Source organism: Prinia subflava, chromosome 18 (assembly GCF_021018805.1).
Source record: "Prinia subflava isolate CZ2003 ecotype Zambia chromosome 18, Cam_Psub_1.2, whole genome shotgun sequence".
In the NCBI taxonomy this organism is placed as follows: domain Eukaryota; kingdom Metazoa; phylum Chordata; class Aves; order Passeriformes; family Cisticolidae; genus Prinia; species Prinia subflava.
Genome location: NC_086264.1, coordinates 3,192,234 through 3,217,957, shown reverse-complemented (window position 1 = coordinate 3,217,957; position 25,724 = coordinate 3,192,234). Strand labels below are relative to the sequence as shown.

Here is a 25,724-nt window from a genome sequence, read left to right as displayed (position 1 = left end):
CACTTTAGATCTTAGAGTGTACTGGTCTTTGTTTTCCACAGCAATTCTTCACTCCAAGGCGACATTTCTTGCACAGCTTTCAATGAAAACTCTTCCATGGTATTAGCACAGCACTGTGGTTCCCCAACAGGTTCCAAGTGCAGCCAGGACAGTGTCCAGGCACATGCCTGTGTGCAGGAGCCCTGGCACTCCCAGAATCAGACTCCAGGCTGGCAGAGGCCATCCCCAACCCTTCTGCCTCCCACTGCTCTTGAGAGGAAGCCACAAACTACACTGAAGCTCCATACTGAAGGCAGGGGGAATGAGTCCATGTGACAGATGTTACACCAAATAATTTTGTATTTAATTACATTAAGAGCTCAAGGAAGTTAAAACCATAGACAAATGCAAAGAACTGTCAATGACAATGAACCAAGGCAGTAACATTGTCATTCCCTGCTTTAAACAGTGTCTGAAGCAACTTCTAAACAAGTACAACCTGGGATATTCATGTAGAACTGAAACTGATTTTTGTTTGCTTTACCTAGTACAAAGGATTTTCCAACACTTGAGTAACTTATAACTAGGCCCATGGTTGTCATTTCCCCATCTGCTTCCCACAAGCAGATGTTTTCCTTTGTACACCAATAATAGATTTTCCCCCAAAACAATGCAACCTAGTTTTCATGGTAACACACAACAGCATTCTAGTCTTGTTCTTCTTCATCCCCATCCTCATCTTCATCCCCCTGATCTCCAGATTCAGTATCATCTTCATCTTCAACCTGAAATATAAGATCTGTTGTGAACCATAACATCCCTCATTCTGATCCAACCTTTTGAAGGCAAGACAAATGCTGAGTGCAAATAAGCTTAAAGATAAACTAAAACAACTACGCCCCATCAATCCATGCTTATTAAATGCAACTCTCATCTTGTAATGTCCATAGTTCTTTACTGCTCTGCTGAAGACAGCTGATCACTGGGGACAACGGCCAGTGGTCATCTTTCATAGATGGCTGCCAGAAGAAGTTGAAAAAGTAACTGATAGATTTAACTTCCCTCGACTTGCAGAAAGGGGCCTCACCAGACTTTTTGCATCACACATTACCATGCCCACACCTGTCTCAGACCCAAGAACTCACTGGTCCATTCCTTTGCTTACCGGTACACCGAGATCCTTCAATTTGATCTTCAGTGCAGATATTTTCTGATCCTGGTCAGCCAAAAGCACCAAGAGATCATCCTGTTCTTTCTTGGATTCTGCAACTTCTCGCTGCAGTTTACTTTTCTCATCTTGCAATATAGCAACTGTGCTACTGGATGAGTCCAGGTGCTGCTTTAGTGATTCCTTCTCCTCAGAAAGGGCTTTGACTTCACTCTGGCAGTAGGGAAAATCCCACATCAAATTACAATATAAGTACAGGTAAAACTGAAGCCCTGTATCCTTCCAACACATTCTATACACAACCTTTAGCAGCTCCAGCCCACTGTTTGTTCCTGTAGCCTTGTTCCCACACACACTTCCACATCCTTACACAAACTATTACAACTTGTATAAAAACCAGAACAATATTAACAGTGGTTACCTTCTTCCCAGTCAAACTGGACTGTCTGTATCAGAGTAAAGCTACACCCTGGACTGTCCTTACCAACCCCTTAAAGGCAGACAAGTTTTCATTTTTTAATGAAAAATGAAGGCGACATTCAGCTTCCCTTCCAGAGCCTGAAACACTAAGGATGCTGAGGAAACAAACCACTTCCACCAGCCCTGGCTACTGTAGAAGCCTCTTAATTGAAGGCTGAGTATCCAATGGCTTGGTTTGGTGCTCACCCATTACCCACCTTCAGCTCTTTTATTTCTTGCTCCAGTCGTCCCTCCAATTCTGAGCTTGTTGCTGCTGTTGCACCACTGTCTCCTGACATGGGATCTGCAGTTGCATTCTGTGGACAAGGAATTCCCTCTCAGGGCTGCACATACCAAGACAGCAAGCTGTGACATTACACAGTCATTTTTTTTAAAGCACATCCTCTTTTTACAGCATAGCCAAGGTATGGTGATTACATACACCCCATACTGCAAGGCATCAGGAAACAGATCTGTGCTTCCTCAGGTCTGAGACTAGCACACACATACCCCAAGAACACAAAGTGAATCCTTTATTTCATAGCAGGTGCATTTGAAAAACTTGTAGTTTTTTTCCTAGACAGACTCTATTACAGGCAATCCACCTTTGCTCTGATACTTATAAAGTGCCACAGAAGTCTTTTTATTAGGCTAAAGATGCAGTTCTTTGCATAAGACTACTAAAATTAGCAACACTTTCATCTCAGTCAGCCCTACACAAAATTATTTCTAAAATGTGGCAGCTGCCTGGCACAAATTTGAGACCAATGCCTCTTCAGTTGGAGCACACTTAAGCCAGTGTTCCAAGTAAGGGAGGTAGTAGGTAGGATCTAGGATGGCCTTGAGGTGGCCTGACAGCTGGAGAGACACCAGGACACACCTGTGCCTCAAAAGGCATCATCACAAGCACACATGGCCAGCACCTGTGCAATGGCATCTTCCCTCCGAGCAGCTGAGTCTGCCTCTCAGACCACGTGGACATTGAACACTCATTTGTCAACTGGTTGTGGGGCCCCTGTTCCTGCAGCATGATTTGTTAGCTCTGCTGTGGAAGTGTCTGGAACATTTTCAGACAAATTGTTCAGGTTCTGTAGCCCAACATTCTCTTTCTAAAGCTGTTTATTAGTTTTGAAGACAGTCACATTTATTCAGCCACAATAGCCACAAGGCTTTACTGCCTCATTCGTTCAGTACACAGCCAAAAAAACCTCTGCAGCATTTGAAGGCCTGCACAGACAGATGCCCCTATCATTTGCCCTTCAACTATACATCAACTTTCAAATTAGCATCCTCAGCTGCTTTAAGAATAATGATCTCTCACATATATGATATCACAGTTGCGTCTCACAAGGCTATTTAATTAGGGCACAAGCTTGGAACAGGCAATAGCTTATAACAGTTTAAAAATACAAAGTGCCATCAGAGAGAACTAACTTGACTAAAAATGCCCTCCGTGCTCATGAAGGATTTGTCTGGGTAACTCATTACTTAATTTGAAACCTTGTTGGAATCACTTGCTGATGCGCACACTTGAAACGAGCTTGGTTTAGTAAAGTAGCTATAGACAGCAGCAGGAAGGCAAGTCTTGAAGATTTAGTTCCCACAGATAAAAGAAACAACTTGTTCACTAGTACCATTACTTGTAGCTTTTGATTCTCCATCTGAAGCTTAGAGATTTCTGCAGACTGTAGTTGTATCTGACTCTTGAGCATTTCTAACTCCTTCAGGAAACAGAGACAAAACTTTTCAGTTAATTTGATAAAACAACATATTCACATGAAATTTTCCCAAGGTTAAATGCTCCCAGACTAACTGCTTCATACTAGCAAATGTAACAGGAAAGCTGCCTCTCAATGAGACCACAACAGCTCTTTCCTTAAATGACAAGGCTAGACAGCAACATACACCACAGTCCACCCTGCTCTCACAAATCCTTTTCTGTGGAATGCCCAACCAAGGCTACTGTCTGAGCCTCAGTCACTTTTATAAAGGTGTTTCATAGCACCTGCACTCCCATTGGTGTCCTCTGTGCATTGCCCTTCTTGGTGCAGAAACCCATGATGACTTATTAATCCAGACATCATTAGTTCTATCATTAGTTCTCCAAACAGAGGAACTCTGCCAGGTATTTTTTGAACAACAGCTACCTTAAAGAACTGACTCTCCAGGTATTTATTCTGTGCTATACATTTAATACCTGAAAACTTTCATAATCAACATTTAAATATACATTTTGCACTGGAAAAACACATTTTGCAAGTCAGTTCAAGTGTCTTCTACTGCCTCAACCCTGCTTAGTGAAAACAACTGATTCATTTTTAGACATATAATCTTGATGCTCCAAGATAGAACCATCATCGCAAAGATACCTGATGAAAAACAGCAACACATCCAGGAATCAACACTCCTCCCTGAAGAGTAAAACTCCCTTCCCCATCCCAAGTTACCCCTGTTCACCCCAGCCGTGCTGAAATACCCCAAGTTCACCTTCTGTAGCTCATTATTATGCTCCAAGCCACCAAATTTGCTGGTCTGTGAAGACTGCTCTGTAGTTCCCATTTCTAACTGGGAAGAATTCTGTAAGAAAAACAGGAAAAAATCAGCTTTAGTACTAGAATTCTAAATGTAGTCATGTCGTCAAAAAACCCCTAGCTGTTCTTGCACTATCAAATGCCCAGCAGAGAAGCTGCAAACAGGCTAAGCAACGCACATGAAAGCTCTGATGAGAGCAGCTGGTCGTGTCCTCTGAGGTGGGCGTGGAAGGAAGGACCCTTCACCAGTGCAAACGCAGGAGACGTGCACCAGATAAACACAGCACACAGCACCCTGCACTGCAACCGTGCACTGAGCTCCTAGCAGATCTCTACCTTTTTTTTTCCCACACTTTGAAAACAGGCTAAAAAACACTGATTCTACAGCTGCACTGATTCCTCTTGGCAACACTGTGAGGCAGACAAGGCTCTGTGCAAGCCATCTCCCACCAGATTCCCTACTTGCAGCATGCACTCAGTCAGAATGGCTCGGCTGTCACCACAATGAGGACATGCACAGCTTGAGGCAAGTTACAGTCGAAACCAGGAATTGGCAGCTGGATCAAGGTCTGCTGAGACAGCACTTACCAATTTTTCTATCACAGATTCCTTTTCCTTTAACTGCCCTAGCAGCAGATCATGCTTGTTCTTCCACTCTTCCAATTCCTCTTTCAATTTGCTCACTTCTTCTGTCTGAATGCCATTCATCTGAAATGTGTCACCATGGGAATTATGATGCTGCATGTCCTTTCCTAAACAGCAAGAGTTTACAACCAAGGTCAAACAAGCAGTTCTGTAACTTAGTTTCCAGCACACTAATCAAAGTACTTGTTACCCATCCTGCTCCTGCCCCACAAGCCCTTCTTGTTCTAACTAAAGGAGCAAAACAAAGTACTTAAGAATTCTCTACATATAAGATAGAATCAACAGTGAAGGGTTCTCATTTGCCATTCCTGCAGGTATATATGCTGCCTGCTGCTTCAGACATTCTATTTATCCAAAATAATGGTATGGAGAAGTTCTGAAGGTAATTGATTCCTTACATGTTTTTAATCATAAGTAATCATGAAGGCAGTTTGGGTATTTTTAATCGTCATGTACACATTATCAGGCCTTTTGACCTTGGGATAAGGAGAACATACTGCCCTGATTTACACACTAAATTAGTGATTTCTCTAGTGACAGTAACAGGCTTCATCTTGCACATCTGCCATACCATCTTCCCCTAGTTCACACTTCCATTCCAGACCCAAACTTGAGCGCACTCCAGGGCCCATCTGGTCATGTTCTGACCCTAGACAGGCAGCAACTGGTTTGGATTGACTTGACCCAAGGCAGAGGCAGCCTCTCCCAGCAGCTCCCTGGAAGCCAGCAGTTCCCACAGCAAGTGTGAGCTCTTACACCTACAAGGCTGTATCTTCTGCAGCTTGCCAGAAATCACAACAGCTTTGCACAAGGAAGATGATTTTATATTGTCACTTATGAAGCCTACCAAGCTGTACTTTCAGGAGATTATATTGGTCCTTATGCTGTTGGATCTGAGACACTTGCTGTGTGACTGTAGCCTGGAGCTGTTCATTTTGAGATGTTAAAGTGTTGACTCGTTGTTTTAGTTCTTCAAGCTCCTGGTCCTGTGAAAGAAAAAAAAGGCACCATACTATATATACAATAGTCATAGATATATATACATATATAGTTATACTAGAAACTCTTGAATACAATTCTGTCAGGAAGGTGAAGGAAAGCAGCAAAACCTGAGCTCCACCACTCGGTCCTACCCAGGACAGATGAGCAGGAAAGCCCCTGCAAAACTATGCCTATAAAAAACACCTGGGGAAGACAGCAGCAACCAATCACACCAGCAACAGGAGGAGAAAGGGAAAGGTAGGAAATTTGCTGATTGTAATTTTTATCTAGCACATTAGAGCCTGCATTTGTTTAGTCTGCTACTTCAGGTGTCTTTAAAGGAATCATGGTAATTACAAGCACCACATGCTCAATAAAGCCTCTGGTAGTTCCAAAGCGTTCCTAATGCCTCATGTACCCCATGTTTTGATCCCAGAACACCAAACACCTGCTTCAGTTTCCCACTAGCAGTTTAAATTAATTTGCTTTGTTCCTCTACTTCTCCATCTAAGCTGCAGCAACCACACTAGTTAACTACCCCTGGAAAAAGGTTTTGCAAGTCCAGTCCCAGCAGGTATAGCCAAACTTCACCAATAAACTATTTCTTCATTCAGCCCCATTTCATCTGTCATCAAACTGAGAGCAACAGACTAAGAATTCTATCTCTGAAGGGTTGCAAGTTCTCTGGTTCCTCATTTGAAATTAAACACTCCAACACAGTTAAGAGCATGCAGCCCAAAGAAAACTTAACCAGTGTTCCAAACACTGACATTTCAGTTGAACCTTGGCATGAGTGTTGTTAGAAGCATTTCTGCATTGCTAGATTCCTTGTTACTTGCTTTAGAACAAGGGGTCTCGAAGTGCACCGCACTACCTCCAAAAGACAAAAATGACAGCTTTTAGAGGCACATGTATGGTCCAGCTCCTTCTTACCTGCTCTCTAATGACTTTTTTGTAGTGAGTCACAATGTTGTCATGCTGTTCCAATGTCTTCTTGACCTCCTCTTCCTTTTTATCTTCCTCACTGGACTTGTAAATTGCTTTACTTATGACACCTGTCAAAAACATTTTCTGTCAACTAGAGCCCAGTTCACATCTTTGTCTTCAAAAAAGTCTCACAGTTTGAGCTCATTGCATTACAAACTCAACCAGCACGTTAAAAAAGGGATTGTCACAAAGTTTAACAGAAATGGTGACTTTATTGCAGTTTGCACATTTACTATTTTCTCTGTTTCAGACAAGTAAATGGGTGATTTGAGTACTTCCTATCAAAAAAGCTGTGTTCTACTTGCACTACAGCTGCAGCTCAAATAATTTTCCAAATAAGTGAAAGACTTAGGACTTCAAGGGCAACATGCAGACAAAACTGCTTGGGCAAATCCATCTTTACCCTTGCTGCTTTAAGGTTTTTTTCTTTCTCTAGACTGATTTCAGTTTAGAGCAATATTAATAAACAGGACACCAGTCAGATGTTAGATTGATGACAATCCATGAAGCACAGACTAAAGCAAGTGTCTATTTCCTAACAAGCCAAGAATTTCAGCATTCACCTTTTTTAATTTATCAATTAGAAACAGCAAATATCTGGATTATGTACTTCAACAAATGAAGTTTCTATGACCATTGCACATGCTCAATACTTGAGTTTCTGTGTGAGCACAAGTAAACACCTCTTGGCCAGGGTGGTAACTCACAGAACCTATTGATCATCATTTCACTTATGAATATCAGGTAATCCAGTTAGAGTATTTTTACTTAACATTTAAACTGCGAATTTGGTATATGATTACTTACAGCTATTACCATAACCTTTAGTTTCATCACACTACTTTCAAGAGTAACACAACATGTTTGATAGCTCATCCATCAACTTATGACAAAAACTAGAGAAATGAGTGTAAAATCTCACCTTCCAATTCCTTTACCAGCTTTGTAAATTCATGGTCAAACATCATGTGGTCTGGGCTAGAGAAACTGGGCTGTGGTTTCTGAGCAGCTCTGGAATAAAGTTCATGTTTGCTAATGAAGCCAAGCTTCTCAATGAAGTTCTCCCTGCCAATCCTCTTCTCAATCAGCTGCTTCAGTTTCTCTCTGCAAGGAAGAGACAAACAGTGACAGTGCAACAACTGGACAAGAAGTGAACCCATCATTCCCTTGAGGTGGGTTCTGCAGATACAACTCTTATCTGTCTCAAGTCTTAATCCTACTGCTGTCCCACTTAGAAGCTTCTTGAGTCACCATCTACCTTTCACAGAACCTTTCCCTACAGTCCTGCTATTTCTCCACCATACTTACTTCCTGTAATTCTCAAGGGAATTGTCATTGTAGTAGATGGAAATGCCAAGCAAAAGTGCACACAGGCCTTGGACAAGCTGCTCCTCTTCTCCAAGGTTTTCAGCTATCTGCCCTGTAAGCTAGAACTCTTGATAAGGATACTGGAGATATTTTGTTATCACAACACATTTAACACTTCTTCCTGTACACATTCCCATAAATCCCATTTATTTACACTCAAGCTTTGTTAGGAAAAGAGCTGACAAAACCCTTGCAAAGGTAACTCCCATTTTGAAGGACTTGAGTGATCTGTGGTTTCCCATAAATTTCTCAGTAGCTGTCTAACCTGAGAGATTTACTTGTTCCAAAGCACACCTGCAGTATAGATAAAGGTCCCAGTTTAGCTTTATGTGATCATGTACTTGACTATTTTTTTTCCTGAAAAGCAAGCACAGAAATTAACAGAAGTACAAAACATTCCTCTTGCCTCTTGAGTTTAATTCACATTAAAAACACCAACAAGCTTGTTGGACTAAAAACTCACTTGGCTGGCAGACTGAGACAGTTTTCCACAGCACTTTGGTATGTGCAACTTACACAAAAGTCAGTGTACACAGAGCACTGACAACAAAAGGCTGATTTTGTCTCTTGGCCCAGTGCATTTTCTGTTTTGCAGAACCCCTGTAAACTGATCTAGACAAACATTTAACTGGAACATGAACAACCCAGGTCATGTCTAAGGCAAGGGGTTCCACTCTGCAAGCAGGTCAAGGATACAAAAGGCACATTGGCTGGATTGTGAAGGAAGTGGGTGACAGCAATGGAGCAGTTGCTCAGCCAAGTACAAAGCAACATCAGTAGTCCAACCCTGGTCTGTACTTTGCTGCCCTGTAAAGAGTAAACAAACCCATCATTAACTTTCCACAGAGAGGACTAAAACACAAGCCCAAGCTGTATTGGATCAGAACTCACCTACTTCCACCTTATTGTTTTACAAACTACAAGTTATGTCTTTCCAAACACTGTTTTCAGAACAAACCAGCAAGCAACACAGATGTGAAATATTACTCAATGCCAATCAGCACCAATGTAAAATCATAACATGTTAGTTCTGCATTTTTAATACAAGGGTGACATAAAGGAACATACACAAAACCCCTTTAAAAGAAGGAACAAGGTGTACATTTAGTCATATAAGGATTCCCTGGAAAAGATGCATCACGAAGACCTACCCTGCTGACTTAAAACTGCCAAGTGTTCCTAGTATTATTTTCTGAGTAAAAGAATAATCCTGTAGTGGCCTTTGGTTTGGACAATATGCACATTAAGCCAGCAAGGCAAATACTAACTGCAGTATTTTTGTTAGACAGACAAAATAAGTTTTCATCTCCAAACTGACTCTTATCAGCTGTGCCTCTGCTGCAGGTAATAGGGTGTAGCTGAGCTAAGACAGGCATCCATCTCTTCCAACAGTCAACATTCAGATAGCAACCACAGAAAGTGTTCCCTCCCCCATTTACAAACACCGGCTCTGATTGTCCCAGCAGGATTTGCCAGCCTATGCACACTGGGAATAACCCCTCTAACTAGCAGTGGCCCTACAGCACGTGGCCATACCCCAACCTTCTCCAGCCTTGGTACCAGTAGTCCTTCCCTCCTGAGAAACAGAGTTGCTTCTGCTTGTGCAGCCCAACATTTCAGCACACCCATATGCTGGAAGCAGCTGCAAACTACATTTATTCTCAAGCACTGCTTGCTCTTCAGAGGTCAAATTGATATTCTGCATTGGTGTTCTGCATAAGGATTTTCACACAGCCCAAAATGTCCTCTCTAAAAAATAGCTGTTTTCAGACATATCATGATAATAACACCTATTCTGACAAATGACAGCTCCCCGTGGCTTCTGTTCCACAGTTCAGAGCTGGTAACAACCCTGAGCTGTGATCAACAGGGTAAAACAATTCCACAGCAGAAATACTTGTTTTTGTGCCACCAATAACTAACTCAGCTGTGTTTTAAGTAACAGCCTGGAAAACAACACTTCAGGAGTCATCTGCTCGTAACAAGATCCCTGCTATTCACAACTAGGCAGACAGGCTGAACCATTTTACCTCTAGCAGTCAGGACACTAGCAGCATATCCCCACTTCTGATGGTACCAGCTATTTGCTACAGGCCATTCAGAAAACAATATTTCTAACAGTTTTAGTTTTCCTTATAAGAAATCCCATGTATTATGTGAACAGATGGTCCATTAGTCTGCCCCCCAAGAAAGAAAGCACCCGTGCTGCACAAGATACATATCCCATAGTTTTGGGGAACACCCTCAGAGATTCCCCTGGAGGCACCAAGAGTTTGTTATACCAGGGAAAACCCAAACCACTGCAACACAAAGCTGTAAGTGGAAACACATCAAAAAGCAGTTAAAGAAATCCTCCCCAGCAGACCCCAGACAAGAGGGAAAGGCCTGCTTTTGGCAGGAAAATGCACAAGCTGTGCCAAATGATACATACCCGTCTGTCGATCTTATCACCCTGCAAGTTACACACATATTACTTGAGAACCTTCAAGCGGAACATTTCAGAAATATCCCCCCATATCTGAATCCCTTTTACCATGTAGAGCTGAAGAATCACGAGCATTTTTACTGACTAAAATTTACCTTACACAGAAATGCCAGGAATAGGATAAAAATGAATACTGGGATTTCTAGCTAAACCAGGAGAAAAGTCATAGGAACAAATTCAAAATCCCAGCCATTATTTTCACTTGCAGCAAAATCTAATCACCACCAGAGTTAATCAACTTCCTACTACTACACAGGCTTTTTCCCTAAATGGTTCTAAAACAGGTTAACGTCACAAGGAGGCATAGGCCAGGAGGTGAAATTCACTCACCTGACATTTGCCAAGCCAGGTATTAACATGTCAAACAAGCTCAAAAAAGTTCTCTTTGCATAGCACAGCCAACCCTCAATACATGACAGCCTGGTTTTTTTCATGACATTTCCAGTTAGCAGGTTCAGGGTAAATACGCAAACAGGCACTGCTCAGTGAAAAAACCCAACATGAATGGGGATTCTGCCAGTTGGCCTTGTTACTTAAACCAAGTTTAAGGCCTGGATGCTTTGGGGCCAACTGAGAACAGACAGCATCAGGCAGCAATCTGATGGAAAAGCAGGATTTGCTGCTATCAAAGGAGCTTTAAACAAAACTTAAAAAACAGCCTGCAGAAGAGAATCCTCCTCCTCATCAAGCCAACACTCATGTACATCCCCACAACACCGCTGCCGAGGAGGAACGTAGGCCCTGGATGCCCGGAGCCGTGTCCCCCGATGGCCCCGGACGCCCGGAGCCGTGTCCCCCCGATGGCCCCGGACGCCCGGAGCCGTGTCCCCCCGATGGCCCCGGACGCCCGGAGCCGTGTCCCCCCGATGGCCCTGGAGCGGTAGCGGGGCAGGTGGTGCCCTACCTGCGAGAGGATGTTGGTGCACTGCTGCAGCAGCGACACGGGCGGGTTGCCGATGCTGGTGGCCAGCTGGACGCGCAGCAGTTGCTCCTTGAGTGTGGCGTTCTCCTGCAGGGCGTGGGCCAGGGCCACAGCTGCACACCAGTTGGACAGAGAGTCCGTGGAGAAGAGGCCTCCGCAGAGCAGCTGACCCGCCGAGACAGAGTTACCTGTAGCTACCAGAGCAGCCAAGAGGTATGAGAGAGATTAAAACAAGCCACGTAACTTGCAAAATATTTAAGACAACACAGTTAAAACACAGAAAAAAAAAGAACTAATGAGATTTTAGATAAATCTAAGCCAAATCACCCTGCCCAGAGCAGTCACTAAACAGCAGGTACATAATTTTTCACAAGACATCGGATGGTGCACTGAACAGGTACTAATTCAGAATTCACTGCAGAGACAGTGCCCTGGCCTACCGTCAATAGTGGATGGCAGGAGCGTTGAGACAATTTCTCCTTGTCCTTTTTGGTTTTTGTACAGAAAGCACTGGAAACAGTAGAGAACAGCACAGCGTAGCACGAATGGCTGCCTCTCATTCACCATGGACATGAGCAGCACTACAATTGCAGGCCTGTTGGGAGAGCAAGAAAAAGCAGAGAACTAAACACAAGGGAAAGTTGAGAACTAAATTGTGCATGAAATCAGCTGCGGGTACATAATATGGATGTATTCCACAGGTAAGGAAAGACACTGTGGCCTACCACTGCATCTATTACTATTTTAAACAAGGGTCTTAAAACCCAAGGTGTTAAAAGTTTTTCAGTTTTTTATACACAGAAAAAGAGATTGATTACCCATCTCCCTTGCCTCTAAATCCTTTTTGGATAGTCCTCTGACTGACAGCAACAGCAGCTCATCTCGACTGAGGAATTTCTTGGTCATTGCTCATTTGTTTTTCAGGTGCCACATAATACCAGTTCTAGGCCTCATCTCTCTGAAAACACACTTGACGCCTCAATGCTGTATCTAATACACCCTACATGAACTTGAAGCTGTTATTCCAGATCATAATTCCAAGTGTGGAATTCAAAAAAAATCCTTTGGATTGCCCATACCAATATCTTATCACCTAGCAGAGAAAAAACACTTTTCTTCCTCTACCTTGGTGGATTAGAAGGTGCATTTACAGAGGCAAAGTAGTCTTGATTTATCTGGCATCCTCGGATGACCTCTGATACAGTATTAATGGTCTAGGGAAAGAGCAGAGAAGACAGTTAAATCCATGTTTAAATATAAGCCATGGTCTACCATCTAGATCTTACAAAGCTATTCCAGTCTACCCTGACAGTTCAGTACTAAAAAGCACATACATAGTCTCAGCTCAGAGACTTAAGTAAAACCAGTGTGCATGAAATCAAGGCATTTAACAGCTGTGAAAGATGCTGAGCAAAGGTTAAAGGACACAAAGCTCAGTCACCTTCAGCTTCATTTGGTATGCCAGATCAGTTTTTCTGTGACAGCAAAATAACAGCTAAATTGGACATTTCTAAAAAGTGAAAAGGTGAAACATTTTAAGAAATTAAGAACTGGAATAGAGGAGTCCACACTCAATCCAAGCACATGGTTTTATCAAGGGAAAAATCTCTGATCCTACATTGCTGGCACGGTTTTCTAGAATCCAAAATCCCTCACCACTGGAAGCTATAAAATTAGAATATCTGTAGATGCTCCCAAAAAATAAAAACAGAAATAAACCCACCCCTAAACCAGTAAGAGTCATTAATAAATTCAGCTGCTCTGGGATATGCTGAAATCAAATGGAAAAAAAAATAGGCAAATCCAAATCCTTTCTGGTTGCAGAAGACCAGAAATTTACCAGTGCAAATGACTCTTCTGTTTATGCTGCCCACACAGGAGGCTGACATCTCTGGCATCTGAAATAGTTGCTTAGCAAGTATTCAGTTAGTCTCTGCAGCAGCTGGTTATCCCTGTGGACTGCCCTCATCACCCGTCTGGTCGCTCCCACCCCTCCATCCATCGCCCCTCTTACTTCCGTGAGGATATCAGCAGGAACCCCGGTTGCCATGAGGATAGTGCAGAGTTGCTGCAAGAGCCCACAGTGGAACATGGCCTTCTGACAGCTGCTGGTGGCACCAGGAGGGTTTGTGGGGGACACCAGGACCCGCACAAGCTACAGAGAAGGGAACACTGCCATGTGAACAGAGCCTGGGACATTCTGAACGCAACACCAAACTCATTTGCGGTTTCACAATAAAACAGAATTGCTTCTTAAAAGAGAGCCTGGAGACAATGAACAGAATGTTTATCTCATTGCTATGTATGGCTGCTTGATTTTCAGTTTTATACCGGGGGATTCTTCACACAGAACATCCCTAATTATGATTTTAGTTTAAATCTCTATTACATCTCAGGTGACAAGCTATGTGATATGCCAGCCATCACAGATTGATCTCTGACAGGGTTTGTGCTGAAAGCAGCACAGCTCATGAGCACTGGTAGCTAATTCGGAGCTGAAGAACTGGATTTCACAGTTGTGACAAGACACTTTTCCCTGCACGAGAGTTGATAGAGAGCTGGCATCAGCAATTAATAGTTGTAATAGTACAGTACCTGCAGCATCAGGTGAAGATTAGTTACTTTCTGTGCAGACCACCCACAGTTGTCATCTCCAACTTCAAACCAAGGCTTCATACGCTGAATGTATGAACCTTCCTTGAAGAAATTCTGATTGGAATTATTGTTCTTCAACAAGTTTTGCAACAGGAGGAGACAGTCTTCTACCACTATGCCTGATGAGACAAAGTATCACACAGTGAATCAAAATATGCCACATGGAAACAAATTAGCTTGTCCATAAACTCAAGATGTTCTAGATGGAGTAGGGCACACATTTCTGAGCTCTTCATTCTTAACACACATTAGGCTTGGATCAATAACTAGGAACCTTGTGAAACCACAGCTGTTTATCTTCCACAAGTCCAAAGCAAATTTCCAAAGCATGTGTAGCTCATGTAAGTTAAGCGGGTAAATGGGAAAAACTGCCAAAAAACCTCACCATCACTTTGTGTCTCAAAGTTCACCTGTTCCAGAATCAGACTACACCATCCCTATCAAGTGCACTCAAATGAAGTTCCTCCTGAACTGCATCATGATTCTGAAGCAGCAGCCCTTCCTGGCTCACATATTCATTCTCTACAATTACTGGCTACCATCTTCAACTTATTTCAAAGCTACTTTTTAGTTTTCCAATTACACTCAGATAACAGCTCTTCCTATCAGAGGAACAGATAAGTAGTAGGGGGGAAAAGTAGAGAAGTCTTAGCACATAAGAATTTACACAACAAGTCTCCTAAAAATATTAACTGCCTAAAACCAGCAGCTTTAAATCAAAGGTTTGCTTAATATTTCCATGCCAACATACCTGGAATAATATAGCTGGGAGAGAAGCAATAACTGCTCCTGCAACCCACAGAAAGATCATGGAACAGCAACCTGTCATGCTACTGAAATAGACTGTAGTAAATGCATCACATATTGCTAGAAAAAAAACAAGCCCTCAAGTACTGCATTGTTTTTTGCTCCTTTTTAAAATGCATTTCTGCTCGAACAGGTGACTGACTTGTGAAAAAGCTGACCAGAAAACTGGAGTTGCTGATGCAGCTGAAAGAACTCAGCAAGCTGTCACTTCCAGCCACTCCAAGCATCCAAGGATCTTGTGAGAAGAATGCAGATGCTTAACTCGGTGAGTGACAAAAGCAGCACACACATCTGACACTGCCATTCCAAGCAGATACACACAGAGGCCTAGGTCAAGCAAGAACACACTAACTCCTGCACACATGCTCAGAGGACTGATCTGGTGTTTTAACTAAGTACACCAATTTTTCAAAAGACACTGAAACACAGCTACCTGGTCAATCTGGTTTTGCTTATTTTCTTACAACCAGTCTACAAATTCTGATCGTTTTACTCACTGACCAAGCTCCAAACACCCACTAGGGCAAGCCTGGAAACATCAGCTCATAGCTGCAGAAGCACAAAGCTAAGTCTTAGACTCCACTGTACCTCCATCACTGTTTCCTTCCTCTGTTATGATATCCAGAAGTCTTTCAAAGGCATTTTCAAAGGCAACAATCTTCTGTATGGCTGCATTACTTTTGGTCAATTGCTGTAACAACAGGACTCCCTTGACAGGTGGAAGAGAAAAGAAGTCAAACCTGGGCTTTAAGAGAACTCCACTGTTTTTCACAAGTCACAGCCCTTGGGAGGATGCCGAATCAGCAGCATAATCCTCAGCCAAGATCCCAGGCACACCCTCATGCCCTGCAACTCAGCACATCTGCCCTCCCCATGGGACAGCAGGCTGGTTCCTTGGGCCTCACTACACTGATACAGAGGATGCCGAGGGGCCACGCAGAACCTCTGTACTCACATCATTGCGGATAACCTCCCTGGAGTCTGCTAGCAAATCCATGAGGCGGGAAACACCTGCAAGAAACAGTTTAATAAAACCCCAAAACACTTAAAGGTGCAGCTTTTTCATGCTGCAGGTCTTTAAAACATCTTGCTCAAGATGCCTCTAGGCCTCTGCCATGTCTGCTGAGCATCAAGCTCTAAGTGTATCAGCAATAGATTCAAGTACTCACCCATGGGGCTGACCAGTATGATCTGCTGCACTTGAGGTCCTTGCTGCTTCAAGAGAGATGTCAGCAGCTTCACTCCAGGCCAACGAACATGGAAATCAAATTCCTGAAAGGATGGAGAGGAGCATGCTAAGTAACAAATTCTTCAGTATTTGACTCAGATACACTGACAGTTCCTTCATACTGCTCAAAGCATGACATAGGTTCTGTATGGGAAAAGCAGAATATCATGTTTTTTACTAAAGTTGGATTACAAAGGAAAGGAAAAAAGGAGAGTGTTGTATTGTTCTCTTTCTCAAGCACAATAATTTTTAGTTTGGGAACAAAAATTTTAACAGCTCGAAGTAAAAAGGCAGTCCATGAAGACAAAACCATTGGTAAATGAGTTAAATATGCTGCTGAAAAGCAGTCATCCTTTCCACTTGAACTGCATCTCAGACATAACTGTCTCCTGATGATTTAATGATCACCTGAAAAATAATCCTTGCACAAGGGACAACCACTGCTGTTTGGGGAGCAATAATTTTTATTGTTTCTAATTAAGTAACTAAACCCCTTTTTCAAGTAACAGAATGAGAGAAAATGGCCACAAGGTGCACCAGGGGAAGTTCAGATCAGCTATTCAGGGAAATTTCTTCAATGAAAAGATGGTTGGGCATTCAAAAGACTGCCCAGGGCAGCAGTAGAGTCATCTCTAGAAGTGTTCAGGAAACGTGGATGTGGCACTTTGGGACACAAAGTGCTCAAGTTAGCAGTGAACATGGTGGTGCTGGGTTAACAGCTGGACTCTATGATCCTGGAGGCATTTTCCAACCTAAATGGTTCTGTGATTCTCTTTCATGTTCTCCTGCTTTAAAAGCTGCACCAGTGGTGTTCACCCAGGTCAGTCCTGAGTCACCTCCAGCCCCACCTTCACTGGATCCTGGCACACCTCATCCCTGACACCAACTTCACTAGGACAAAACCATGGCTCCCTCCACTAGGTAAAGCACCACTCATCTCTCAGTAGCCTAAACATTACACAGTTACTCACCTCCACCAGAGTCAACAGCAGAGTGACATTTTCTGGCTGTTTAATGAAAATTTCTGTGAACTGACTTCCCAAATCATCAACTTGTTTTGCTGAATTTTCTTCTGTAACAGCAAAAACCAAAATATTACAACACAACTGGAACAGCTTCAGCAGCTGTGATTTTTATTCTTACTAAAATAAGGCCATGGGTGACCCTAAGATTTTGAGTCACTGTTATAAATGTTAATTGTTTTCAAAACAAACACCAAAACAAGCTTTGCACAAAGCAAAAACCCTACATTATTCTAAATGTAACTTTTGAATCTCAGCAGTTACATCCCCATATAGCTCCACTAATCCAAGAGAGCAGCCCCTCCTGAGTACCCTACATTGATGGGCAAAAGCAAAGTACATTTCACACCAAGAGCCTTGAAGTGTAAGGAATATAAATCATCTAAAGCAAATTGCCCCAAATATCTTAATTATTCTATTGGGTTTAGCAATAGAAAAAGACCTAAGCATCAGGAAGGGAAATGAAGAATCATACAGATAAGCATCAAAACCCCTCAGTCTTGGAATCTGAATTGATTTCAATGTGCCAGAATTGAGTGCTATTCCATTCTTCACTCTACAGTTACACAGAATTGGGCTAGCACATTAACTGTCTTACATAATTATTTCATGCATCAGTGTTGCATGAACAAAAAACAAGTGCAAACTATCCCACAAAATGACCAAACCCCATGCAGGCAACATCTCTGCACCACTGCTATTTTTCTAGGCTGAGTGATAATTTACATAACTGTTCCACAAAGCAGCAGCTTGTAGGTACTCCTGGTTGACATAATTAAGGAATGTCAACTGCAAAACTGAGCAAGAGCAATTCTAATTCAAAGGCAAAGTGTTTGTTTTAATAAACAGAAAATAAACAGTAAAGAAGTGAATTGCTGACCAAATCCAAAAGCCTTTTCCAAAAGGATTTTCTCCTCTAAAAAACACTCTGCTCTGAATATCTAGCTGGAGAAATTATGATATATTACAAAAAATATTAAAAGGGAAGACAGTTTATGTGCAAAAATAGCTCTAGCCCAGGCACACAGCACCTAGCAGGACATAAGACCTATTGTGACCTCTCTGAAGTTGAAGGCCTTATCAAGTCTAGGCCATTCCTGAGCTGACATATATTTATTTACAAAAACAAAACCAAAAAACTCCACACAAGTTAGCTTCTGCACTTGCTGCTGTAGAATAAGGGGCAACTCAAGTGGGAATCAATCACAAATGGATTGCACATCCTGTTGGTTGACTGCAGGTCAAGGAGTGAGAGCCCAGAAAACCTAAGCATTTTACTTTCAAAATCAAGTCAAAATACTTCACTTTGACTTTTCCATGAGCTATGACTGAACATCTTGTCCTTGTCCCACCCTCAGCTGCAAATAGCAAGTGTTTGAACTCTTGATGCCAACTGCTGCCCTTGCACAAGCTCCAGGTGCTAAGGCAAAACCTGAGCAGCATACACAACTGGCACAGCCTCTCTCAGGCTGCAGTTGGTTTTTCTTACTCTAGCTCAGTATTCAGCTATGAAAGGGCCAAATGACATTTTTTCTTCTCAATTATTTCTTCTACTACATTTAATAAAAAAACCAAACAGGCAAAGGGAAACTGTCTTTTCCACTTAGACCAGAGATCCTGCAACCTGCCTTCTACCCATAATTGTTCCTTAAATCTACACATTCCCAGGGCTATCTCAAATCAAGACAGCTTCTATCTAGTAAAATCAGCGCTTATCAGTTCACTACCAAGCAGCACTGCAGATTAGAACTTAGTTTTAAAAAATAAAATCAGTTTCAAAAAGAGAACATGCAAAGCATTAGTGGTAACCTAGGGTAGAAGTAAATACTGTATCTTAACATGCATAGCTTAAAAGAGACACTGTGAATGAAGGATGCTCACATGCGGCTCATGCACTGGTGGCCAGCTTCAGGGCTTCTTGCAAACAGAAACTCTGTTCACAAACTTCAGTCCCTTAAAATCCTACAAGTTTGAGGCTGCACACCTTGACATCCTTATCAAGAATTTACCATTACTGCAGTCTCTGGGGATCTGCTGGCATTCAACATGCCAAGTCACAGGAGAAGTCAAATTGGAAACGCGCTTGAACTCCAAAGAGTAACGATAGAGCAGAAGGCAAAACACCTTCCCCTGAACTCCAGTGCAAGTTTTTACAGTGTCCTTTTTAAATGGCAGCAAGAGTTACCAGCAGGAGTAGCCACCAGGCTAAAATAAAGTGCCATATTTATATAAGTAAAGGTTCTTTTACCTTCAGAGTCATCTGTCAGTGCAGATAAAATAAAAAGAAAGACAGGTTTACCAGTTGAACAGTTTTCCACACAGCACAACCAATTACAGCACAAACGTAGGTTTCTAAAGCAGTCATCCCAGCTTCCTACAGCAGCTGGACTCCTGTGGGAAGTTCTTATGGAAGGAGTCAAACTGAAGCACCCAATAACCCTTACAGCCCTGGTCATCTCACACACAACTCCAGCTGGACAATTCTTTGCTCTTTGGAAAAACTTGCCAACACTTTTGTCTAGTCCCTAATCAAGGCCTCTACCACAAACATGAATTCATCAGCACTATGAAACTCTGATCTTGTTCTAAGCCTTTTTAATCAAGATGGGTAACTGGAGGAAAATGGAAAAGAAAGCCAAGTAAGCCAAGCACAATTTGAACATGGTTTAGAATAACATTCATTGGCCTTTGAGATTGGTTTAATGGCCTTCAAAAATGAAACAGGTAGGAGTGGCATGGATTTTTGCAGCCCATCTGTACAAGCAGAATCTTCCTAAATCTCTCTCCACTGCCACAGCAGTTGAAAAAGGTTTTCACACTTATACGTGGCACCTTATCACAGGTACTTGAGATTTTACATCTCAACATCCTTGTTAAATCATGAGATAGTAATGTCTCATTTGATAGTAACAGCCAGAACTATCCTTTCCCAACAGCAAAGAAGGACTTGATTCTTGACTTAAAAACTAGAAAAAAGTTAATCCCATTCCAACCTGGCTCCTGTTCAGAGAACAGTCTTTTAAATTACTAAGCAAGAGATCCAGTGTTACTTTCATGCAAGCTGCACACAAGATCTTTACCATTATCCTAAGAGCTATACACAATAACAAAGCAGGTCTAGGTAAGCATTAGTAAATCACAGTATTACAGCTGATAACTTGAACAAAGCACCAAGGAAAGCAATGCCACAGTTAATACAACTATTACTACCAAGTGCTTACCTTGTTCCTCCTCTTCTAGGTCATTCGATATAACATTGTAGAGTGTGTCCAAAGCATAGCCAATTATTTCAGAATCTGAACTGCAAATGAAAGAATCACTTTTCTTTAATGACTTATTTCCAACTACTCTTGCAACATTGCTCTTCTGCCCAGGTAGTTCCCTTTGCAGAACTTAGGCCAAGTAAGAAGCACAGACTTGTTGCAGTGCCACATAACCATGAGCTATCTGCTCCCTGAACAGAGTCAAGCTCCTTTTCCCAGTTCCATTCCCTCAGGTAGTCTGGTGAATCCAGATGACAACAGGACTCTTCACTGCAGGTATGTCTTTAATTTTCTGAGTCATTCTCTCCAACTTGCTCCTAAACCAGCAGAAATCCCTAGGAATGCTTCGGCCTTGCCAGAAGATCACCCAATGAAGCTGCAGACAAGCTTCAGCATTTCCAGTTGAGACCCTCCCTGCTACACTGTCAGACAGAACCAGAGCCAAACCTCGGACTCCAGGGGAAGGCAGCAGCAGCTGTGGATTCTCACAAACAGGCGGACTCCATGTCACCAAACCCACTAAACCTAATTATTACAGAGTTTTGAACTGCAGCATACTCAGGAAGCTGCAGGGTATTAGTTCACCTGTTCACACCCAGACTCTTCTCAGGAAAGACCTGTCTCTTCTGCATTACCAAGGCTGAATCATCTGTAAACCGTATGCTACAACCAAGATTCAGCACAAGAGTTTACGGGGCAGAATACAACCATTTCTGCTACTTGCTTTGTTGCTCGTAAACCAAAAGAGATTGAAAGCAGTTGGCAAAAAAAAAAGGGAAACTAAAACCTAAAACCACAGAAGAAGGTGTATCTAAGTACAGAAGAACACACAGAAGAGCATATTCATGACTATCAAGCATTTGAAAAGAAGATGACAAAAAAAAAAATCTCTTATTCCAGCTTCTAAGTATTTACTCTCACTGATCTTCAAGGCATTCCAAGTAAGGCCTCCATACCAAAGATAAATTTGCATTTCATGAGGCTGCTAGGCTGGTTCAGAGCAGAGGCCTGAACAACCACCTAACCTTTTAGTCCATGGATACAATCTCATCTAGCAGGTATGATCACACCTCCAGCCTACTTATGCTTTCCCTTTACTGTCATTTTAGTTCTTCAACACACTAGCACAGAGTCTATGCTTTCCTTTTCATAGAAATGAAATAGATCCACATCTAAAAGCACATAGAAATTCTTTCTGAGAAACTTGAAAAGTAAGGCTGCAGCTTGATGGGTTTTTTAACATCCCTCATTAGGGAAATTACAGCAGCTCCAAAAGAATAAGCACATTTAATGTGCACGACTTGTGTACATTAAAGCAGGCCTTGTTTCTCTGGTTGAAAGATATGAGACTACAAAATGAGGACAGTAGCATCCCATCTCTGCTGTTCACTGCCTTGCCACCATCTGCTGTTCAGCACATCCCACATCTCATTGATTATTCTGTTCATGCTGAAGCTGTCCAGCTTTTACTCTATAGTAAAAACCAGTCAAGAAACAAGACTTCTCAGGCATTGATAAGAGGCAGCCCTTTGTGCAAGGCAACAAGCCACCTTGGCCAACCTGCCTACGCTAGTGGTGACTTTCCACAGCATTCAAACAAGATGTAGGGCCCCTCAAGTTTACAAACAACAGTAGAGCAGAATCATGTGGGAGCGAAGGCACCTGTGCATTGATTGTCCTGCATGGATAACTGAGGTTTGTGCCTTAGCAAAAAAATACAGGCCATCTCTTAGGACCACATATTAAGCTCCACATTCTTTTGACTCTTTCAATTGTCACACTGAAATTCAAAAACCTTCTAATGTATGTAGAAACAAAGCAGTTAAGGATTAAGTTGACTTCTCACTCCAGTGCCTTCTCTCACACCAACAGTTGAGTGGTATTGCCCTGTTCTACATTCAAATGACTTTTTTCTTCCAAATAATCCCTGGTGGGATGTAGCAACATCTCAACAAGCCAGTAGAAATCATCTATTAGATCACTACTTCATATTACAAAATAAGCACGTGGTATAAGAATTCTAGTGTATGTAAGCCTGGAACATGTAAAAGCTGACTCAGGCTCCAGGATGCCCAGTTGACAGAATTGGAAAACTTGAAGAAATCAGTTTTCTATAGAATAAGTTTTAAGCACTTGCAAAGGAGACAGAGCTTCAGGCAACCTATAAGTAATATGTTTAACAAGTGAAATTATGTCTTTCACTTCAGAAGTGGTATGTTGCTGTTGCAGGGTAAAGGCTGTAACTAATTCAAAGGAAGATCCCAGGATCCAAGGAACTGAGAACTGGACATAGGCAACACTTACATTTTTCTAATCAAATTAAACCTGCTGTCATCTTAAACTTCACAGAAACACAGCCAATGGGCCACAAGCCAGCAGCATGCATGATTTACATGAATACAGTGACATGTGAGAAGACAACTTCAGTCAGTCATTGACCTCTCTTCTTAAGCAGCTGCAATTCCAAAAAAAATTAAACAGGTGGAAAAGAGCATTTTCCACTTCTGCAGAAAGCTTCAGGGCACTTCAAGTGGACATGGAGAGGTCCAAAGATCAGACCTGTGCATGCAGCCTTTGCAGTGTCCCAGATCAATATACCCACACACTAAGCTTTGGGGACAGCTGAGCCTCTGATTCCTTTATCAACCACCTAATCAGTTCAGCTGGTTTTGATTTGCACTGAAAGAGTCCAGAAACCTCACTTCTGTCATTACTGATACCAAACAGTAACACGAACTCCAAGATGTAACACCTGCACTGATCACACACAGAGACTGCAACTCTCTCTCCAAAAAATCACTGCACCCAACACTTGGCCCAGATGACATGCTGGCCCACCAAACATGCAATAGCAAATGACCTTAGCAACATCTTGTCAAAACCAGCATTTCTTCAGCTGAAAACCCAAAAAAACTCCATGTAGCTATTTTTTTCAACTGCACCTTGAGTCACACAAGACATATGCACAGAACCCCAGCACACACAAAATCCAAAGGATCAGCTGGAGCCCAAAAAGCACTGAAAAGCCTCATTTCCCTGCCCTACAGGGTTCAGGTTGCCTTCTCAACTGGATCAGGAGAGCCCCGCCTCCCTTCTCAAAGTTCAAATCTGTGCTCAGAGCAGATAAGTGGATGAAAGTAGGTTCCTTAACCTGGTTTTTTAAAGAGCTTCCCCTTCACATCTGTGACAGTTACTCCTATAACCTTCCCTTTCACTGTTTGCACCAGGTCAGACATTCAATTTTAACTACCCAGGCCCAGAGAATAGGAATAACATGGACTTGCCTAGACAACAGCGTCACACCTTCTTCCCAGCTAGCGTAACTGGCCAGGCAAGAAAGGCCTCAATCAGCAGCCTTCAGCTGAACACTGAAGAGTTTCATGTCCTATATCCATAACTGGAGCAGGAAGCCTCCTTCCAGATACTGTGGCTTTCCTAATTCTCTTCAGTACTGGAATCAAAGGACATGCTCCTCCTTCCAGTGTACGCACATCTAGGTATTCCACAGCCTTATGACTGTCTCATATAAATTTACCAGCTTGACATTCAAATCCAGATTGAATGACTATCCCCATACACTTGCCCACCTAATTACCAAGTATGTGCAGTATTTGGACAAGGACTGTAAACAGGTTCCACAGCACAACATGTAGGCACTATCAGGTACAGTGGTGATTCCAAGGATGGATAACAAAGACATTCCAAACACTACATTCTAGTCCACACAGAGCACTCAGACTCGTGCTGTATGTCTTAGCAACAGCTTCAGAGTCCTGCTCTCCTGTTTACTGAATCCAACTTGTTTTTTAACACACATGAGCAAAAACACACACCTGCTGACTTCATGATTTTCCTCTTAATTCTGTCTAGCTCACCTTTTGTCCAATAACAGCCTGATCTGGGTTATTCCAAACAGTGTACTTAGTTAACATGATCCGTTTGGACTCTCTACAGTAGTGGAAAGATAGCCCTGAGAAGCCTTAAGACATACTTTGGTAGTATCTTCATTCTAGAGCTTGTCCTTCTGTCCCTCATTCTGATTCCTGGAATTCTGTTCTTTTTACCTCCAAATAGGCTCTGAGGACATTTACCAGCATAAAAAGTCCGGGTGGCAGAGGAGTTCCCAGAAACTCAGCTGCCCTCCCAGCTATGTCAGTACAGGGCACCAGGTCTGCATCTATTGTCAGCAGCAGAAAAGGGTCAGGTCAGCAGCCCAAAGCAGCTGCAGGACGCTTACCGGTCTGTCTGGAGGACGTGGATGAGGTGCTCCATGGCTTGTATGCCGACCTCCAACCGGTATTTCTGTTCAGAGAAGAGACAAATGGACAATAATCGACCCCAAACACCAAACAAAGCCTTTTTAACAGTACCTGACACAGGTACTTGAAATTCACGCCGCTACTCAGGAGGTTGGCTACTTACCTTGGATAACGACTTGAGAGCACGTACAGCATCCCTCCGGTCATCCAGTAACGTGGACGAGGCTACTCGGTCACACAGCTTCTGGATCTGGAAGGGTACGTACAATCCATGGGATAAGCCAGCACGGGGGGCCAGCAGGGGAGACTCCCGACACACAGCCTAAGGCCAGGAACCGCACGGGAGAGCTGCTCCTTCCCCGTTCTAGTCAGCAGCTCGCGGCTCCGAGCAGGACCGGGCACCACCCGGGCCTGTCAGAGGCAGCGGCGCAGCCGGTGGCGACAGGGCAGCCCCAGCCGGGGCTGTCCCGATCCCCCGGCCCTGCCCCATCCCGCCCGCGTCCCCCGCTCACCGTGTCCGCTCCCGAGGGCTGCGGGCCGGCGCTGGGGCCGCCCATGACGCCCCGCAAGAAGTTCATGGCGGCTCGGCTCGGCTCGGCCCGGCCCGGCGTTCCCGCTCCCCCCGCGGAAGCGGCCGCCGCGCCTGCGCTGCCACGTGGCACGGCCGCGGCGCGGGCGGGGCGCCGGGGCCGACCCGGCCCGGGAGTGCGCCCGAGCTGCGGCCAGCCTGGAGCGCTCTGCCCGACAGCGCTCGGTCCCAGAGCGCGGCCTGCCTTCCTCATGAGGAGGACCGCCCCCGAGCAGGGCTGCGCGGCGGGGCAGCTCGCAGAGAGTTTTGCTGCGCGTTTGCCACGGTGAACAGCAGATACGCAGGGGCTGAAGGGCATTAACCTGCCTGAGAAGTTAAAAAGCACACCCCTGTAACACACTTACCCCTAACGTCTCGGGGTCTCTGCATCTGCAAC

At 43.3% G+C, this 25,724-nt stretch overlaps 1 protein-coding gene and 1 long non-coding RNA gene across 5 annotated transcripts; one reads left to right on the top strand and one right to left on the bottom strand.

Moving 5' to 3' along the window:
- Positions 1-321: 321 nt before the first annotated feature.
- On the bottom strand, positions 322-25,435 carry USO1 (USO1 vesicle transport factor). Of its 4 annotated transcripts, none has more exons than XM_063415039.1 (25): positions 25,272-25,435; positions 24,923-25,009; positions 24,738-24,802; positions 20,459-20,538; positions 17,187-17,287; positions 16,157-16,259; positions 15,943-15,998; positions 15,576-15,696; positions 14,121-14,299; positions 13,540-13,680; positions 12,651-12,739; positions 11,966-12,120; positions 11,508-11,719; positions 10,550-10,570; positions 8,815-8,925; positions 8,059-8,177; positions 7,673-7,854; positions 6,697-6,818; positions 5,630-5,768; positions 4,726-4,889; positions 4,094-4,183; positions 3,241-3,327; positions 1,825-1,923; positions 1,145-1,360; positions 322-764 (listed from the first exon to the last, which is right to left on the bottom strand). In XM_063415039.1, exons 1-25 carry the CDS (start codon positions 25,335-25,337, stop codon positions 687-689), a joined length of 2,883 nt encoding a protein of 960 aa, XP_063271109.1. In that variant the 5' UTR covers positions 25,338-25,435; the 3' UTR covers positions 322-686. The 4 variants fall into 4 exon arrangements, with proteins under 4 accessions (XP_063271109.1, XP_063271110.1, XP_063271111.1 ...); XM_063415040.1 differs by having other exon boundaries at positions 11,508-11,713; XM_063415041.1 differs by lacking the exon at positions 10,550-10,570.
- Positions 12,097-15,935, top strand: LOC134559824 (uncharacterized). The gene is made up of 3 exons (XR_010082593.1): positions 12,097-12,226; positions 15,121-15,252; positions 15,705-15,935. It is a non-coding gene; the product is annotated as an uncharacterized LOC134559824 (long non-coding RNA).
- Positions 25,436-25,724: the final 289 nt, after the last annotated feature.